This window comes from Lycorma delicatula, chromosome 5 (genome assembly GCF_047948215.1).
Source record: "Lycorma delicatula isolate Av1 chromosome 5, ASM4794821v1, whole genome shotgun sequence".
Classification (NCBI taxonomy): domain Eukaryota; kingdom Metazoa; phylum Arthropoda; class Insecta; order Hemiptera; family Fulgoridae; genus Lycorma; species Lycorma delicatula.
The window spans coordinates 154,583,327-154,603,873 of NC_134459.1; the positions used below are offsets into that span (position 1 = coordinate 154,583,327).

The window sequence follows — 20,547 nt, forward strand, 5'->3', positions numbered from 1 at the left end:
TCCGATATTCCATTTTCATAACACAACTTCACTGATGGCGCTGTCAAAAATAATGTGTTGGCTGAACGGAGTTGAAACTCGTACTGAGCATGCGGAAGGGATGAACAAACCGGTCCAGCACAGACCGGTAGACACAGCGTTACCAGATCGCCCGCAGTTACCAATACTTTTCTCACACACCTCGTTTATCCACTTGTTCAGTTTTACAAAGTAATTTCTTGTTCCTGAAGTTAAGAAGATTTTATTATTTGCTTATCTTAAAAATTTTTAATTTAGCTAATATCATTGTTTCGTTACTTTGGAAAAACTCCCGTAGTAGATTTTTGAATCTTGTTTAATTTGAAGAGTTCAAAATACAAATTACAGTTTTTTAATGCTAAATTTTCTTAATATGACTGAAATTCAAAAGAAATATATAACTTAAAGATATTTTCTGATACAGTGGGAAACTATTACAAAAATTAAAACAGTATTAATATTATTTTTAGATCAGTAGTAAAATTTGTTTATATTTACAACCGGATTATTTACTTTGCCTACATAAGGATAAAATAAATAATTTAATTAAAGATAGAAATTAATTGAATTTTTATCATTAAAATAAATAAAATAATATACCCGATTTATCTGTTTCAGTATTAAATTACAGAAATTAAAATAATGAATATATTTTGCTGGCAATTTCTTTATCGTCATTAATTGTACTCGTATATACATTATTTATATAGGGTCTATCTTTTCTACTGTTACAATATATTTATTCCCACCAACGCGATGTCTATTAGTAGATAAAAAAATATCAAATGTCAGTCATTTAATACTTCAATATATTGAATACATTTATAATAACATGTTTCTAACAAATAAATTTATTTACATTTGATTGTTATTGAATACCCCAGTTCTAAATAAACAGTTTCAAAAACAGAAGTAAGCTATTTCATATTTTACGTCTATATATAAATGTAATACGATTCGATAAAATAAAAATTTTAAGTTATTTATGGCACATTTGGAACAGTGTTTCATGAGCGGAGGTGTTGTAGCTTCAATCTGTCGTTTTTAATGAACTTTATATGTCTTCGGTCGTGTTCAATAGTTTTCACATGTAGATAGGTTTTATGTATTAGTAGTTATTAATAAAATACTGTTGACAAGATATTATCAGATTATTTGTAGCTATGTTAATTCCATTTATCTTATTTGGAAACTATTAATTAGGAAATATTTTCGAGATGTGCGTAGGTTTTTTATAATATTATACTAAGGTTATTTTGGGTATAATCACTCAGGAAACGTCTGGAAGAAGCCGTTAAGTCAGGTAACTGTAATATTTCATTGTAGGGGTTGTTTACAACGTCATAGTATGTTTTTAGGACGTGTGATTGTGATGTCAGATCTTTTGTTTAGAATATAAATCATTAAAAACGATATTTAGTAAATAAAAAATTGTTTTATTCCTTTACGTATATGTTTAAGAGCATGAAAAAAAATTTTTTTTTAAAGAAAATAATAATAGCTTGTAAAAAGTAATATTTTCTGCTAATATGAAAAATAAATGTACGTATTTAGAAACCATAATAATCTGTTTTATTATTTTTTTTAATTATGAAATGGTCTTAGAGATAAATCATACATCTATATCTGTTGGTTAATATTTTTTAAAAAGCATGTTAAAATACTTTCTAAAAAAATTTTTCATTACTTTGTTAATGTTTTCATAAACAATATTGATTAGTTAAATCTGAATTACCTTAAAACAAGTACATCAATATTTACTCAAATAAACTTCAATTAACTTCTTCATAATCATTCTGTACCAATATTTGTTTTATATTATTCTATTACTTTCAATTTTACATAATTTTTATTTTTACGGATTGCTATAGAGTATAAACATTTCTATTTTTTTATTTATTACTCATAATTTTATATATTGTGATATTGATTTGATCCCATAGGATTCCTAGATCATTAAATTTAAATTCTGGAGCAGTTCCTTTTTTGTGTACTTGAATGTATAAAATTAAATAAAAGTGTTTATTTATTTAAATATGTCTATCTGATTAAACAGTTATTTTTATCTGTAATATCTGAAGGCGTCTAAGCATAAACCAATAATGTAATGAGCACGCAGATAGTAAACATATTAACATACATATTCAGTCAAGCATAACACGACACTCTTCGCCGCTCCGAGTACTCGCTTTACATTCAGAGTAAATCTTCATAAAAGATTTTTAACTTTTAATAAGTAATGATATAACTTCATTACTACTTACTGCATTATTTATTTTTAATATATAGTTTAAAATATACTTTATTTTTAATAATTATCAGAAATTTACCAAAAAAAAGACATGCTTGTAAAGTAAATTTATGAATGCATTTTCTAGTTTTACAATTTAAAATATAAATTAATAATTTTTTGTTGAATATTGCTAAAAAAAATTAATTTAATAATATTGGAATAAAAATTATAGAAATTCTTTTCTTCCTTTTTATGATAAGAAAGACCATATCAATAGATATGTCACTATCATAAAAAGCACACAAAACCGGTTATCTTTCAAAATTAATTTTATAATATTATAAATAGCGTGAATCCTGATGTTTATAGTTTATACAAACAGTTCTAGGAACGTTAAGTTCTGTTGGTTGTGCTTTTGTAATTAGCAACAGAACATACTTGTTTGGTCTCCTCAGCATAACCAGTATATTTTCATGGAATTTACCCAAAATTTCGACATTTCTAGTTTGCTCAGATTCCATGAGTGCCTTACAGGCGATTAACGATATGTACTCCAGACACCGTGTTATCTCTGAGATACATTGCGTCATTTCGCAAATGAATCACTGTAATACAACAGTAAGCTTCTGTTGGATCCCCAGCCATATTGGGATTTCAGGCAATGAGAGCGCTAATAGTACGGAAAAGAAGGCTTTTTTCTAGCCCTCCTTTCACCAATCGCTTCGCTTCGTACGATCTTGTCCGTTTCCTGAAGAGGGTGGTTCATGATGAGTGGGAAACTGAATGGAATGCTACCATGAAAGTAGAGTGGGAAACTGAATGGAATGCTACCATGAAAGTAAACTTCACCCATTTAAAGAACAGTCAATGTGGAGCTCCTCATGCAGAAATAACCGTCAAGAGAAGGTTATTCTCTGCCGTTCGCGAATTCGGCACACTAGACTCACTTATGGATATATGATGACTAAAACGGTTGCACCTGTTTGTGCTCCCTGAGACTGCCGACTAACAGTGCACTACACCCTACTATATTGTATCTGTTAAGCGGCATTGCGTCGCAAGTTTAAATGTGAGCTAACATGCAAACTATTTTAGCGATTAATTAAATTTTAACTTATGTTTTACGATTTCTTAGGGCCATCCGTTTATATTTAAATATATAAATTACTGAGTGTGTACCAACTATTCATGCCGTTTTCTGTAAAGCAGATGATAATTTTATTATCTTAATTAAGATATATAATGTGATATATCTTTCTTTTTGTTTCGTTTTTAGCATGCGTTACAGGTTTTTTACATTGCCTGTAACGCAAAGAATGCTTTTTGTTTTTGCGTTTCTGCATTTTTAGTTTTTAATTAATTTTTAATTGTCATTTTTTTAATATATATTTTTTACAACAAACATATTGTGTTCGGGGGATGATAACACGAAAGTGTTTTTTGCCAAAAAAAATTCTTCGCACGAAATGCCGAGACTCTACCTACTCAACCAAGATGTTCGGCTACAGAAATCGTAATAAAAATAATGCTATTTACAGTCTTTATTTTGATGATTGTTTTAAAAAGGAATAAAAAAAAGGAAAAACTTAATGCTCCTGTTATTATAATTTAAGGATTAAACGTTGAACCATTAGCATTTACTTTGCATTATTACCATTAATAAATTTTTTTCTACCGTTAGCTAAGTCATGCATTGTTGACAGGGAATTAATTATTCATAAAAGCTGTATATCTAAATCATCCACATCAATTGCGTTAACGCGAACTTCGTATTTTAATTTGTTTAAAATTACAAGACCATTCTTCTCAATACAGGCCGAGATAGATTATTTAAACTTACTTTTATATAAATACTGGTAGTAAATAAATCAAAACTGTGCCAGTAACAAAAAAAAAATTGACTTACCAACTATTAATCTGACGCTTTGTTGAACTTGATTCTATAAGTATGGTACTTATTATTATTATTAAAAAAAAAAGATAACTGCTTTCTTTGCTTTACAATGTTTTATGTTTATTTAAAAAAAAAAAGAAAATATTTATAAATATTACTAATGAATCAAGTAAGATGTAAAAACTTACTTACAAATTCACACTTTAAATGAATGATATAAGAAAAATTTATTAATTTGCTTAATATTTGATTATTTTAATTTATATTATTTATTAATTGCGGGACTTTAATTTGTTATTGATATTTTTTTTTTAATAATTTTCAATTAAGTTTAAGGTTTATCTTATTGCTTTTATATAAGAATTTTATTTCATTTATTTTTATATTTTTATTGTTTAATTGTGACATAATTACATGACATTATTTATTTGTGACATAAGGCGTTAAGAAAAACAGTTTTATAAAAATATTATCATAAAACTAGCATATATATTACAAAACAAAAGATAAATGTTAAAAATTACGACTCCCGAAAAAAAATTCCGATAAACATTACTTTTAATATAATATAATAATTACATTACAATGTGATAATTACTAATGTAGGATAATTAAAGGGCGTGCGGTTGACAGTTTTGTATGTAGTATAATTTGTTTTTCTAACTTTTTAAATTTACTTAAACATATATGTATACGTGTATATACATATTTGTATAGCTTGTGACACTCCCGGTAATGAAGCATTCCAACGCGGGGTCATACGTCTAAATCGGTTCAGCCGTTGAGCTTCTATGGTGGAACAAACATAATACATACATACAAACAACCTAAATATATTACACTCCTTTTTGGGCAGTCCTGTAAAAATAATTAATTAAATCATTAATTATAAAGTTTCTTATAATAGATTGGAAGAATTTTATTTTTAACCAAATAATTTTTATTATTGTTAACCAAGTATGAAAACTCTAAGTATAAAAAAATAAAATTTTGCAAATGTTCCTACTTTAAAACGATATAAATTTCACCACATTATTATTTGTGGTGTACTGAAGGCTACTTTTGAAATTAGCTAAAAAAAAAAAATTAAATGGTCACCATTTTTGTTGTCAGCCTATAAATGTATTTTTAGAGTTATCGTCGAAATCTTTGTTCATCAATGTCGTTTAAAATGATGTGTTACAATTCTTTCCATTTACAATTTTTTAGGTGTCTCCCGTCACCTAAAAAATTTTAGGATTTTGGTGGTGGTTTCATTCTGAAAAATAGATAGTTTTAATGTAGGAGCAAAATTAATTAATTTGATTAAAGAAGCAAAATTAATTAACAATGCTAAATAATTTTATTTTTTTATTTTGTAAGCAATTATTTAAGTGGTAGGCTACCTTTGTAGATCACTTGTGAGAGTAGCCCGCTTATACGGTTAAAGTTGTAGCTTGATATTTTAAACATCGTCATATTTGTTTTTGTCTTGGGCTGGTGTGGTCTTCATTTGTCTATTTTTAATGGTTGAAAAATTATTTACGCGTTCCCGTACTTTATTAACATTGTTTATATTTTTTTAATTCATAAAAATGATAAACATTTCTATTCCTGTTTAACCTGCTATAGATACATAATTTGAGCCACATTACTCCTCATAATATTTATTATACTGCAATTGTTTGCAGCCTTTAAAAAGTGCAATTAAGACTTTCAGGACAGTCACTGAGTCACGTAACGACCAAAGAACTAGACAATTTTAGACGATGCTGTTTGGTACTCGCACATCTAATTGAAATTAAGACCCGTCTTTTTCGGCCTTTGGATTTGATACAGTATATAATTGTGTAATTGTTATTTAATTCCGTCGCTAATTATATGAGTAGTTAAACGTTCACATAGTCTAACTTCAAATGTTTTTTAACTTTACGTGAAAAAAAAACAAACTTTTATTAAGAAAAAATCCTAACCTAACCCAACCATTTCTTTAAAACATTACATACAATTATTGTATGTTACTTTTTCTTGTTTTTGGAGGTGTGTGTGCGTGCGCGCGTGAAACTATTGTTTTTATATCAGGAGGGAAAGTTACGTGTTCTATAATACGCTTGTGTATCGAATCACTTTGCCGAAGCTCTACAGAAGTGTAAAGTGCCCATACACGGGAAGCGTTGAAAATTTAACCCGTCAAAATACATACAATAAAAGATACTTAGGATTTAAAAGTATATTTATTTGTATGAATTTATTTATTAATGTATATAGACCTGTATTTTCTTGATAAATTAATTCGCCTTAAAAGTTTAGAAGCTTAACATGGGAATATTGAAATGGAATTTTGTAGCGTATGAAAAATACCGTGTCCGGTCGCGATTCGAACCGGGGACCCTATGATTAAAATCCGAGATCGGCAACGGAGATCGGCAATGTAAATAATATTTATTTATTCGTTTCATTACTACCGGGAGTGACTAGTTATATTTTTTCCAATTCTATTAAAAATGTATGTTTTTGACCTGGAATCTAATAGAAGTTATGAGAGAAGCCGTAGAGACTCACTCAATTATAAATATTACAATATACGTTTACAATTATATTTTTTAGACTTTTTTCTATTATTTATTGTAAATAAAATATATAATGTTTATAACGTGTTCCTTTTGTTACAGTTGTTACATATGGTTGTTGGAGGTGAATTACCATGTAGCAAAGAGGAAGCTGCTGCTCTCGCCGGAATTCAATTAAGAATAGAAGAGTCATGGGGTCGACCAGGACCTTTATCACCCGATGACCCAAATACGCTCAAACCCATATCAGAAGATAAGGTAAGACTGTTAATTAACTACTTTTTAATGAAAAAAATATATACAGAGAGAGAATTTAACTGAGAAAAATAAATAATAAAATGGCCGATAATTTATTAAATTAATATAGAGGATTATGTAGTAGAGTGTACAGTCTTCTTAATTTAAAAAAAAAAAAAATATGTAACTGAATTTTCTTGATACGTTTTAATTTTTCCTTAGATAACCTTTTTTTAGCTGGTTGAAAGTTCAGTCACAATTTCTGAGAGAGATTTATTAAAATTTATGTAAATCCATTCTAAGACGTTACGTTAATTAAATTCCAACTGCTAAAAGAATGTATTTTTTCTCTTCATATAATCATTTCGTATATTTATACAGGTTTATCTTTTATTTACATTCGATTATGTATTTCGTTATTTTTGATTATTTTTTCAAAGTCTTATTCGTCAGAGTTTTGAAAACGTAAAAATATAATTGAGCGGTATTTCTAAATGTGATATTTGAAGTAATAGTGGCACGGATAGTAGTAGTATAATGGAGGGGATTACATGCCGCGAAAGGGCGCAGTAGTATCAAAACGTCAGCCACTTTATCGCTTTCGTGACGTTAATTTTGCCTTCTTCGTTTTTACGTTTTATAAACAGTATTTTTCAATAGTCATCAAAAACAGTGTTTTCTTCATTACTATACCTCAGCTAAGATCTAACAGCAGTTAAGGACTAAAAGCAGTTGTAAAAAGTAAAAAAAAGTTCAGTAATGAAAGTTTAGACAAAAAATTCAAAAAACTGTTACATTCGGAAATTCAAGCTTTGCGGCTTGTTTGTACAAATTATGCATCAATTTAAAATCCAGTTAAATAAACTGGAAGAACATGGAAATTCAATACCTCCAGAAAATCTCTTAAAATGATGAAGAAGAGAATTACGTAACATTGATAATTTTCAAAGAAATATTAGAATTCAGATATTTCAATAGAAATGAATATTATAAATGTTCAAATGTTGTGCAAATTTTTCGTGTACAGCATGAAACATTGCTGACATTCTTCTTCTTCTTCACCTATCATGGATCTAAATTCTGTTTCGGCCTAACAAAGTCTTCCACTCATCTTTTTCTGGATCGACCGCGATCTCTCATTTAACCTTTAGATGATAGTTTAATGCTCTTTAGGGGAGCCTACTGTTTTACATCTTGTTTATATAGTTTAATGCTCTTTAGGGGAGCCTACTGTTTTACATCTTGTTTATATCCTCTAACCAGTCCTATTTATATTTCCTGTTTATGTTTCCGTCAATCCATTCACGTGGAACTCTGCCCTAATATCTCTATTTGGAATATGATCTAAACCGGTTACACCTTTTACTGCTATAAAAAAATTCCATCTTCACTGCTTCTATACGACTTTCGTCTCGCTTAGTCTTGACCCACGCTTCGCTTTCTTATAATAGAACTGTTCAGAACTTGTTCAAATAACAGAACTGGACGAACCGTAACATTATGGAGAGGTATTTGTGTTCGCTTTTCAGCCTTTTAAAAATACCGTCTAATCGTTCCGCATATACCTTGACACTTAACTTCTTTTCTATATCGGGCTCTCCAGTTATTGTAATTTCACAGCCCAAATAGTTGAATAAATTGTTAAAAGTGACTAAATTGTTCAGAAATTTTACCCTCCTTGCCGAAATTAAACAACTTATTAGAGGTTTAATAACAAAACGCTGGATCGGCACGCACAAATTTTACCGTAAGTTTTTAGAAGTATGCGTTTTAGATGGGGGAATACTAAAAGTAAACAGAAAAAATTTTGGCGCAAAACCCATGATATATGTTTCAAACGAATAAATTATTTTAAATACATGAAAATTTACCGACGGAAAGCAAGACCAATTAATTTTTCAGAGAAGACAATCATTCATTCACGAAATGTAAAAGGTTATGTTGGACTGGTGACTTCTAATAATCATAAAAAAAATGCGTATCTAAAGGACTGAAGCTGATATTGAAAAAACCAGTAATGACGTAGGAGAAATTACGAATTCACTTTCTGGAAGAACAACAACGCTAAGAACTACAAAAATGACTAAATAAAGTTAATACCAAATTTTTCAACTCGTTCAGTTTTGATAATTGACAACGTACGTTGCCAAAACCCAATTCAAATTGCAGAAAACTAGAACTGTTAGAATGCCTACAGACTCAGTGTTCAGCTGATATGTTAAAGACTGAACTGCACAAATTAGTGCGATTAAATAGTCCCTCTCTGAAAAATATTACTACGATAAAATATTGGACAATTACAATCACAACATATTAAGATTGCCATCATACCACCCCCAACTCAACTCGATTGAGCTGAATTAGCCGAAAATAAGAAGTCAGGTTGCAGAAAAAAATGTGTCACTTCGCTAAATTGTAATAAATATTTTTTATATTGTTCATAAAATAAATTTAAAAAATGTAACGAAAATCATCCCTTGGACATTAAAATCATTCAAAATTAAAACCATTTTTAAGGTTGGGGATGAAATTTAGCTAACATTTTTTTTGCAAAAGTTGTTTATTTTATTATTCACAAAATTACAAAAAATAAAAAATAAACTTCATTAAGCAAAATCTAGAGACGATTTCGTTTTCCCCTGTTTCTCCCACTCCCTGATCTTTTGAATTGAAAATTTAATAGTATTAATGTCGCTATTATTAAAATATTATAACCAAGTTTGGTGAAAATCGGTCAAGTAGTTCTGGAGATATAAGGCGAACAGTTTTGAACAGTTAACATTGTGTGTTTGTTTCTTGGTTAGCAGCTCTGGCACCGATTTTGCCCTAATGTTATGCATTAGGGCAAAATTTTTATTTTGATATCAATTGGCATAAAGTTGTCCAAATTCCACTTTATTTGTCACTTCACAGGCAGTTGACTGGAAGTTTTTCCTGACAATAGCATATGCATTTTCAATCATTTTCACAATGTAAACGTGCTTGTCATACAGAACACTCGTTCTATTGTGCCTGTATTGATGTTGACATTTCTCATGTTTCCCAGCCGGTCTAACAATCCATCTAGCTTTATAAACTTTACCAAGAAATGACTACTTAAGAAAAAGGTATAATTTTATATATTTATTATTACTACTTTGAATTATTACATCTGATATATTCCTACAATACACTTTATTAGGTCAATGAATGTGTTTGCCTGATAACTAAGTCACATTTATTTCAGTATTAAATTATTCATTTGGATAGTATTTGCTTAAACATTTAATTTTCTTTTTTAATGTAAATATTATTATAAATTAATAATGAACAAAAATTTTGATCTTCACCAATAGATTAAAATTTACGATTTACATAAATTAAAAAAAAATTGTATATGTAATGAAAAATATTGGTATTGGATATCTTTAAAGGCCCATTATAATAATATATTTATTTACAAAAAATTATTACAGAACCAGTTTTTAATCTAAATTAGCAGTTTTGTTGATACGGTTTTGGTTAATATACTGTACATAAATGAGAATAATAGGAATTGAACAAAGCATCCAATACACAGTGTAATCAAGTAAACAAAATTACATAACTATGTGTTTTGTCTGCTATAAAATATGCAGATATAAAATAAACTACAAAACAAGTAACATGTTGAAATTTTTTCAATTTTGTTTGTTTGGGAAATTCAGTTTTGAACTTCTACAAAATTGTATTGGGGCTCCTACCATGTAACTGTATTACATTAACATTCGATTTACGCTGGTTTTTTTTCTCTTTAACTTTCTTAATTCTTATTGCTACTAAGATAAAGTGAACTTTTAATAATACGTACTCTGTTCTCTAAGCAGAATACCAAAACGTTTATTGATGAATATCAAATGTACTTACTGAAACGCATACCACATATACACATTCTTAACAAAATCAGACAACCAGAGTTAATTACAGATCGTCAATTAGCAGTAATAACGTTCCTGCTTCATCACTGTGTCAATTACGGAATTGAAACTGTGACTTCCTAGCTATTTCAATGTAGAAATCTAACTATTCTCCTGTATGCTAATAAAATAGAGAAACATTTACATAATTTTAATTTTTTTTATGGTTACTTAAATTACAGTTTTTTTAATACTATACTATATGTACCTACAATGAACCAAGTTGAATACTAAAAAAATAAATGTACATATCAAAATACAATTGGACTAAATAAACATGAAACATGTGGTTTTGTAGAAGTGAATCAAGGTGATACATGATTTTTGTTTTTTTTGGTGGGATGTACATTAAATTTACAATGTAGTAGAGTTTTATAGAAAGTAAAGTAATTTTTATAAGTAATTAACAATTTTAAAAATATAATCAATTTTTACACTACTGCCCAAAAAGGAAAGTAATTTATTTAGGGTGTATTTTTGTATGTTCCACCGTAGCAGCTCAACGGCCGAACCGATTTAGATGTATGGCCCAATGTTGGAATATTTACGTTACCGGGAGTATCGTAGGCTATATATATACTTTTTTTCTGTTTAGCCTCCGAGAATCGCCGTTAGGTATTACTTCAGAAGATGAATGAGGATGATATGTAAGAGTGTAAATATAGTCTTGTACAGTCTTAAGTCGACCATTTCTGAGATGTGTAGTTAATTGAAACCCAACCACCAAAGAACACCGGTATCCACGATCTAGTATTCAAATCCGTATAAAAGTAACTGCCTTTACTAGGATTTGAATGTTGGAACTCTTGACTTCGAGATCACTGATTTGGGAAGACGCGTTCACCACTAGACCAACCCGGTGGATTTATATTTATATAAATATATATGTAGTAGTGGAGATTTGCCGGTTAAAGGACAAACTTTAGTAAATTTAATTATTAATGAAATGTGAACTGTGAACCTCTATTACTGTATGAACTGGGTTTGAACTGAATGATTCGAATAAACCGAATGTTAATATTAACAAAATAATAGAATTAAATTTACATAAAATAAAATAATATTAAAATAAATTTAAAAAAATTATATTTAATAAAGATTTCTATTTAATAATAATGAGCATCCCATGGAGGACTGAGTGTGAGTATAGAGTGGTGAGGTGATTCAAACACCTCGTGCGAGGCTAGACCAATCATCACCATCAATCTGTAATAAACGAGGTGCTCCTGGAGCGCTTTGTTGAGAGGTGTAGTAGGTTGCTCTTATAATATCTCTGCAAACAATTGTCCGTTTTTCAAAATTCAAACGGGGTATTTACTAGTATACAAACCAGCAATTGCGACTCCCTCTGGAGAAGGGAGCGCATTGCTCCCTCCAAACAACTAGGGCCCCGTTGTGGCGTATTCCTGCTAGCCTATGAAGCGCTAGCACCGAAAGGACTTCAGCGGACGGTCTGAATGGGAATTACGTCGAGAGCACAGGTTTTAAAAGCCTAGTCTCCCGCGGTCAGACCCAGTAATAGGTTTGAGAACGCTGGTCCAAAACGGTTATGGAACGCTAATCACAAATCCGTTCATAAAATATATCAAAACTTAAAACTTATAACCGACACTAAAAATAAACATTTGAAACACGCCCGATTACAGAATTATATAGCAGCAAGGGACACTGTCCAAGCTCTGCGATTCGAAGGGAGAATTTGTGATAGTTCCGCCACTTTTGCATTCCGTTCCGTAGTATACAAAATCATGATGAAACCAAAACAGTAAAAAAAAAAACAATGTTTTTTCGGCAGTCTTGTTTTTTAATTTTTAATATTTATCTCTTGTATATTTTAAAACTAATCGCTTACAAATATAATATCACTGTTATTTTAAGTGATTTTTCGACTTCTAACGTACACGAAAAAATTTATATTCCAACGATTCTCAGTTGGTGATACAGGTTCATATTAAAATAATACCTCGTTATTCGTCTGTCGTGAAAAAGAGCAAAATTTGCAGCATTTTATTTTCGAATTTTTAATATGGATTTTTTTTTAATATACATAAATAAAAGTAAAGATGTGTATTTTTATCTTATTTATTATACTTTATATATTTGCTATGCGTTTTTGTAAGGCCAAAAATAAAAGGTTAATTCTAAAAGGATGAAAATATACTATCTAACAATTGTGAAAAATATATAATATTTTCATAAGATTACGTCAATTTGCAGTAAATAAAGAGATAAAGTTATAATTATTAAAAGATAAATAATTATAAAGTAAAATAATTAAAATTATATAATTATATGAAAAAGAGAATGACGTATTAGATGTTACAGCACTTTTAATTTAGCTGTGCTGTCACTGGAGACTGTATGTTTATAGTTGCTATTATCATACTTACATAAAACCACCCTAAGCCAAATATAACTGCTGCATTTTTGCATGATAATATCCAACTACTATTTTTTAATATTGAAACAGATCTAAAAAAAATTCGTAAAATTAGGATATAATTTTTGCACGAGTATGTTCATTTTTGTGTAGAATATTTCTTTATAATTTTAACTCTTGTAAAAAAATTTTCATTTTTTTAAAATTATATTTCTTTATGGCTCTTAAAAATGTTAAATTAAATTTTTTTTTAACTTTTCATACATTTTTGATAATACCTATACTTTTAAGTAAAATAACCAGTTCTATTTTTAGTGTTACTAAGATTATATAAGACATTCTTTTTAGGCTTGCCTAAAAAAAAAAAACTATTTTTTTATTAAATAAAACCGGTATTAATTCAATTCAATGAATTAAATTTTTATAAGTTAAAAAATAACTTCTAAAAATAAAAATTTATGCAATCTGCATAAAATCCAAAAATTAAACTAAATGTAGTCAACATAAACAATGTAGTCAAACTAAACATAAAATTTCAATTGAAGTCATTATCTCACATTGTTTTATTAATGATTATTTAAAACAGAGAGAAATAACATGATAACCCCATTTTCATAATAATTTCTACGACAAGCTGTAGTATTATAGATTTCATCTTTTATTTTCTTTTACGCTAGGTACATCCCTTACTGAGTTGAAACCAGCGTTATATGTATGGAGTGTTCGGGAACTGATTCAGGACACCAAAATGAAAAAAAATAGTTCATATCGATATAGTCCTATTTTTCTTTGTTTTCAAAATGGCGCCATCTTAATTATTTAATCTTCAATATCTTTGTAATTATTCGTTTAATCAAATTTCTACTTTTATAAAATTTATTAAGCATTTTATTTTGAACAAAATGATGACAGCTCATTTGTAAAAATTCTTTGACAAACAATCGCGTTATTGCAGACAGTTAACCCGGCAGTACGCTTTCGCACCTTGATGCAAGGTGATACTTTTTATTATTATTAATTTACTATTATTACTAATAATTTTTATTACATTAATGGAGGAAATAAAAACAGGCAAAAAATGATCAGCTTGCATTACGGTTCGCAAACGTATTGCCGGGTTAATTGTCTGGAATAAATCGATTGTTTGTCAACGGATTTTTACAAATCCGGATTTATACTGCAGTATGTCGATATGAACTTTTTTCACATTTTGGTGTCCGAATCAGTTCCTGAAATTCGGCAAACACTTCCCGGAACACGCTGTATATATATATTTTTTTTTCGTTATGGTCTCTTTGGACCGCGTTGAACTTTTTGCACAACAGATGTCTTCCGTCTGTTTTCCCAGTACAATTTCATTTCGTCTCGTTTAATTTGTTTTTGTTCATCGGTCCACTGCCTCCCAGTTCTAGTCTTATCTATAAGTTTCCGGAAAATGTGTTAATTAATTTTATCTCTAAACTCAGTTCTGTTACATTCATCGCCTTCGTTCAGTTGTAGTTCGCTGAGGTCCTTCTTAACTTCGACTACCCAATCCGTAGTCGCTTTCATATTTGTTAAAAAACTAAAGACGCGCTTCGTTAACCTATCATCCGACATCCTGAGTATACGACCGTAGAACTTGACCCTTCGTTTTCTCAGCGTCGACGTCAGCGGTTCGTTGTTCCCTTTATAAAGTTCTTTGTTACTTCTTAGTCTGTAAGATCCGTCTTCTAGATTTCTTGGTCCCGATATTTTCCTCAAGATTCTTCTTTCACGTATTTCCATTTCCTTCAGTTCATTATTTTCCTCAGTATCAAACATTCTGATGCGTAGAGTGCCTCTGGTTTGAGCACGGTAGTGTAGTGTCTTATTTTTGATCCGTATGATATACTTTCTTTGTTGAAGATATTCTTTGTTATCCCGTATGCTCTTTCTAATTTCCTGTTCCTTTCCGTGTTAGCTGCCTCATCGAGTCTATTAGCTTGAATAATTTCTCCAAGATATTTGAAACGACCGACTCTCCTGATATTCCCTCCTTTTGTTTTTATTTCTTTCTCCTTGTGATGTCGGTATTCCATGTATTCCGTCTTCTCGTAAGATATCTGTAGTCCTGTCCTTATGGCTATTTCCTCTAGTAAATTTCTAGTATTTCCTCTAGATTCTCTAGCCTCTTCAACATTTTTTGTAATTATTGCTATATCATCTGCAAAGGCCAAACAATCCACTTTTATTTGGTTTTTACCAGCTTCTAGTCGTATTTCTTTTAATCCGTTTTCCTCTTTCTTCTTCCTCCATTCTCTTATTATTTTCTCGAGGATTAGATTAATATATATATATATATATATATATATATATATATATATATATACAATCTCCATAAAATATTGAAGATTAAAAAATTAAGATGGCCGCCATTTTGAAAACAAAGAAAAATAGGACTATGTCGATATGAATTATTTTTCCTCATTTTGGTGTCCTGAATCAGTTTCTGAAATACGGAGAATACATTCTGGAACACTCCGTACATATATACGTATAACGCTTGCTTCAACTCAGTAAGGGATGTACCTAGCGTAAAAGAAAATAATTATAGTATGAAATCTATAATACTATAGCTTGTCGTAGAAATTTTACGAAAATGGGGTTATCATGTTATTTCTCTCTGTCTTAAGTAATCATTAATAAAAAAATGCAATTGAAATTTTATGTTTCTATATTTAATTTCTGGATTTTATATGGCTGTGACATATATAAAGTAACTGAGAAACAAGAGACACCAATTAAAATTGATTTCTTTGAGAATAATAATGTTTAATAATATTAATGCATTTCCTGCAGTAAACAGAATGAAGGTACCGCTTGTAAATTTAAGTATCACCTGCAGTTTAGTAAGCTTAGCATGTTGACATGCAATTGTATATTCGGGTCGGAGAAGAAGCAACGGAAAACTAATTAATAAGTCTTGCATGGAATGTTTATAAATGTTCTTGAGAATGTTACAACACCATTATTGAGGTCGCCTCCAACCGTTGCGGTTATACGATTCTACACTCGCTGCGGAAGCTAATGTGTAAGTTGGAAAGCTAAACGTCGCGTAAAGCGAGGAAATATTTAGTTTGCTACATGGGTTTCAGTGTTTTCTGATAAAACTGGAACGGATTCCTTATTCAAGTTATATTAAGACAGTAGACTACTTAATAATAACTAAACTTTCAGACTATGGTTCAACCATACTTTGTGATCTTATTTTACAGAGATGTTTTATAAAAAATTTAAAATAACTCCACTTTTTTACTTTCCTTGCTATACCTTTATTACTGCTGCAGCAACATATCATAAAAGGAAAGTTAACGATCGGCCAAAATTGATAAAATATAGCGATTAATCCAAAAAACATTAAAAAAAATTCCGGAAAATTAAAAATGTCTACTAACGTACATACAGCCCAAAATAAATTAATATGTAAAAGTAGCTCGTAATAAATTTTTCGAAAATTTGGCTCGACAAATTTCTACCCATCGTTATTATCGTCTAAACAATACAGTCTGCCAAGCTACAAAAGGTGTACGCATTGAACTTGACTAACGTACATTAAAACTTGGTGAATTGTTGTGTTTATTAAATAAAAAAACAAAATTATATTAACTGGTTCTTTTATTATAAGCTGTTACCCGGACACACTATATATGGGACATTTATGGCGTTAAATTTTAGGCAAAATTAAAAATGTAGCAGAGGTATTATCAACGTGGAGAAAATTCAATATTATTTCTAAACAGTTTTTGCATTATATCTTGCAAAGTATTTGACCAGAACTGTTGAAATTTATTTCAGCTTAGCTTTGGCCTGATTTTTGACCTCTTTTTTTAGTAAAGCTTAATTTTGAATAACATTGCATCAGATTGGACGAATTCATTCAACTATAATAAGTAAATTTTTAATCCCCAAAAAAACAAAGCGAACTGAATGGCGAACTGTTCTTAAATTATCAATTTAATTTTGAAAACTGAAAATCCAACTGTATTTAGTGCAGTGAATTTCGATTAATAGGACCATTGATTATTCGGGATAGCCGTTTAATTGGGACACTTTTGTAAAAACAGAAATATGTTGGTTTAATTCGTTCTTACGGTCCAAAATCCTACTTGTAACGTCCACTAGTTAATATGTTTGTTTATTTTACTCGTAAAATAGGACAATTTTATTTGTGATGTAACTTGTTTAGCCGTTGTTTAAAAGCTATAGGGAAGGAAGTGTCATCTCCTTAACTATTAGGAGAAAAATTTTGTACTTTCTGTTATGCACAGTACGTAATTCTTTCAAGTTGGTTGGAGTGATAACGAAATAATCAAAAAAATTACTCGAAAACTGGAAGAAATTGAAAATGATGAAGACAAATCCAGAGTGAGGTGCGTATCTATACAAGATGTAAAGTAAATCATTACGGACTTTAGCAGTATTTTCGTCAGAAGGAAATCCCGTGAGGCCAGATAGCAGAATTACGAGTCAGTGCCAAATTTGTAGATGCTAATGAAATGGAAAACAGAGCAAAACATAACATATTTTTAAAAATTTTAATAAAGTAAGAGACATTTAAGTACATAATTTTGTATTTTATTTACCATAAAATTCAGTAGTTTGATTGACTTGAACCTCAATTTTGTTTATTAAGTTTAATTTTTTATTAATGATGTAAGACTACAAAAACAATTTAATAATTGTGTAGTTTAATAACATTGTTCATGTAACTTAAATACCGTATTATAAACAAAATTCTGAACAGTACTAGACTGTAAATCGTGTTTAATAATCAGTACGTATTGTACTGTATTTGTGTTTATCTCCTCATTTTTCGTTAAAATCGCTTCATAGAGCCAGCCGTTTAATAGGGCCAAATCTGGACACTTAATATAGATGAAATGGGATTTTTTTTGTAAAATCTGATGTGAACATCACGTAACTTCCTTGTACGCCTATTAAATTACGTATACACGTTTTTTCCTGCACTTCATTCTTATTTCATTTGAAAGTGAGATAATATCCTCCAATTCTTTAATAAAGTGGAGTTAAACAGTTGCTAAAATATTAGTTTTAATTAACATCAAATATTTATACAATTATTAATTCAACAATCTTACCTGAAATATTATGATAGAATAAAAGTATATTTATTACTCTTTAAATAAAAGTAAATCTTATATCTATGTAATACAGTGTTATTTAAACATTATGATAACCATCAACAAAATGAAAAAAAAAACGGAACGGGAGAAGGTCACTAAGTAGACTGAAACGAATGAATAAATAAAAAATTATATATTTATACAAGAGAAATGGTGAAACAACTAAGTGTTCCTATTCATGCATATCATATTTCATGATCATTATGTATATTTTTCATTAAATTCAATAAAAATAAAAACAAAACTGGAAAAGGTTACTAAATTTTTAGCGGGACACCGATTTGAACCATATTGTGTGTGTGAATAGTTCACTGTTTACGTGGCTACACAAAATACTAACACGTAGTATTCAATTATACTCAAGAAAAATGGCCTTAAAATTTCCTTAGAATTTTATATTAGTTGATATATTAATTTTGTTTGAGGTCTCTCAGAGTAGATATGTGGTGTAAGTTAGAACGTGTCGGATCTATATCCATGCACACATCGGTTCGAATCCGACTTCACATACATATTTTTTTTTTTGAATATTAATTTATTAATAATTATTAACCTCTGATTGTAAAAAACATTGAATTGAAATGAAAAGTACATAACATTTTTTTTCACTAATAATTTTGATTTTTTAATTTTTTTTTGTATTATTATTGAATTATTTTTGTTGAAATTTTTTTAGCAACCTCCCCAGAAGGTAATAATTATTAATAAATCAATATATTTAAATTGAAAAAAAAGTTAAAAAAAAATGTGTTTATGAAGTCTGACTCAAACCGATGTGCCTTGCCTTTGTAGGATCCAAATATTTCATTAATTAAAATTTAATTTGACTATAATTCTAGAATCAATGAAAATAAGTACCAGTTATGATACGTCGTTGAAAAGCTCTCAACGAGGACTTATCACTGCAGTTAAAAAAGCGACCAAAATCCAAATGTTTCAAAATTAAAACCCCGTTTTATTTAGAGATCTTTTATTTGTGCTAGATGTAAAATGATTTCCCCTTATTGATCAAGTTATTGTAATCTTTTTTTTTACAGAATAGTATATTATATTTATATTGTTGTTATTGTAAAATAATTAATAATATTTTTTTCTAAATTCTAATAAAATAATATATTTTTAATGAATTAAATTTTCTTAGTGGTTAAGTTTAGCAAGATTAATACAATTACATTTCTTATGGATAGTGAGTTGTTATTTAGATGTAGGAGAAGTTAATAATATGATGGATGATGTTTATTTATTATTACTTTTGATTAGAATATGGCAAAAATAAATCCAAATGGGTTTTATGGCAAAAAAATCAAAAATTTGAAAGTGGAAATAACTCCGATACTAAATGTGAATAAAAGTAAAGTTTATAAGAAAAAATCTGAACTTAAGAATTACAACATTTTCTTTATTCTTATTGTAATTAAATTCTTTTAGAAAAAGATACGTAAACGTTTACGTATAACAGAGATTATTTCATAGTTTGGCTAAATAAAGAAGTATTTCTTGAAAATATTAAAACTGACCATTTAAATTTAAATCTCCCTTAGTACTTATGTAACACAAAAAGACTCATACTTCTTGTGTCAAAAAAGAAAAAAATCCTTGATGCTATTTTTTTTTACGTTAACAAGGAGCTTAATGTTACTGAACATGATCTACATCATGGAACTTAAATTTTGAAGCTTTGCTTAGTTAATTCATGCTGTTAATCTGTTAATATTATATTCCCAATACAGCTTGTGGCGCATAAACAGGTTTAAATGAATTGATTATATCAATTAATTCGAAGCGAGAAGGAAGAAAACTGTTAAAATATTTGCTATTACTTTCATTGGAACCCATTTACTATTTATATATTTCAATATTTAATTTCTGTATATCATTAATAATACTATGAAACAAAAATAAATTATCATAACAATTTCGAAATGAAATACATAAAATCATATTTCTTTTAAACATATTCATGAACATATCCTCGCTATGCGATAAGCATAATTTATTTAAATACTAATATGACTTTTCTTTTAGTATATGAACTAAAATGTAGCAAAATTATTAAAAAAAAAAAAAAAAAAAAAACTAACTTTCTTCAGTAAGCATTAATATGTGTGTGGTTTTTTTACTAAAAAAATCTTAGAA

At 28.9% G+C, this 20,547-nt stretch overlaps 1 protein-coding gene across 5 annotated transcripts in view; it reads left to right on the top strand.

Annotated features, from left to right (window-relative positions):
• LOC142325503 (1-phosphatidylinositol 4,5-bisphosphate phosphodiesterase epsilon-1-like) overlaps window positions 1-20,547 on the top strand; it is a 1,691,101-nt gene that overhangs the window by 1,349,418 nt on the left and 321,136 nt on the right. For all 5 annotated transcript variants that reach the window (XM_075367353.1, XM_075367348.1, XM_075367349.1 and 2 more), the window contains one exon: window positions 6,797-6,952. In XM_075367353.1, the coding sequence (XP_075223468.1) occupies window positions 6,797-6,952 (156 nt within the window). The remainder of the gene's footprint in view (window positions 1-6,796; window positions 6,953-20,547) is intronic.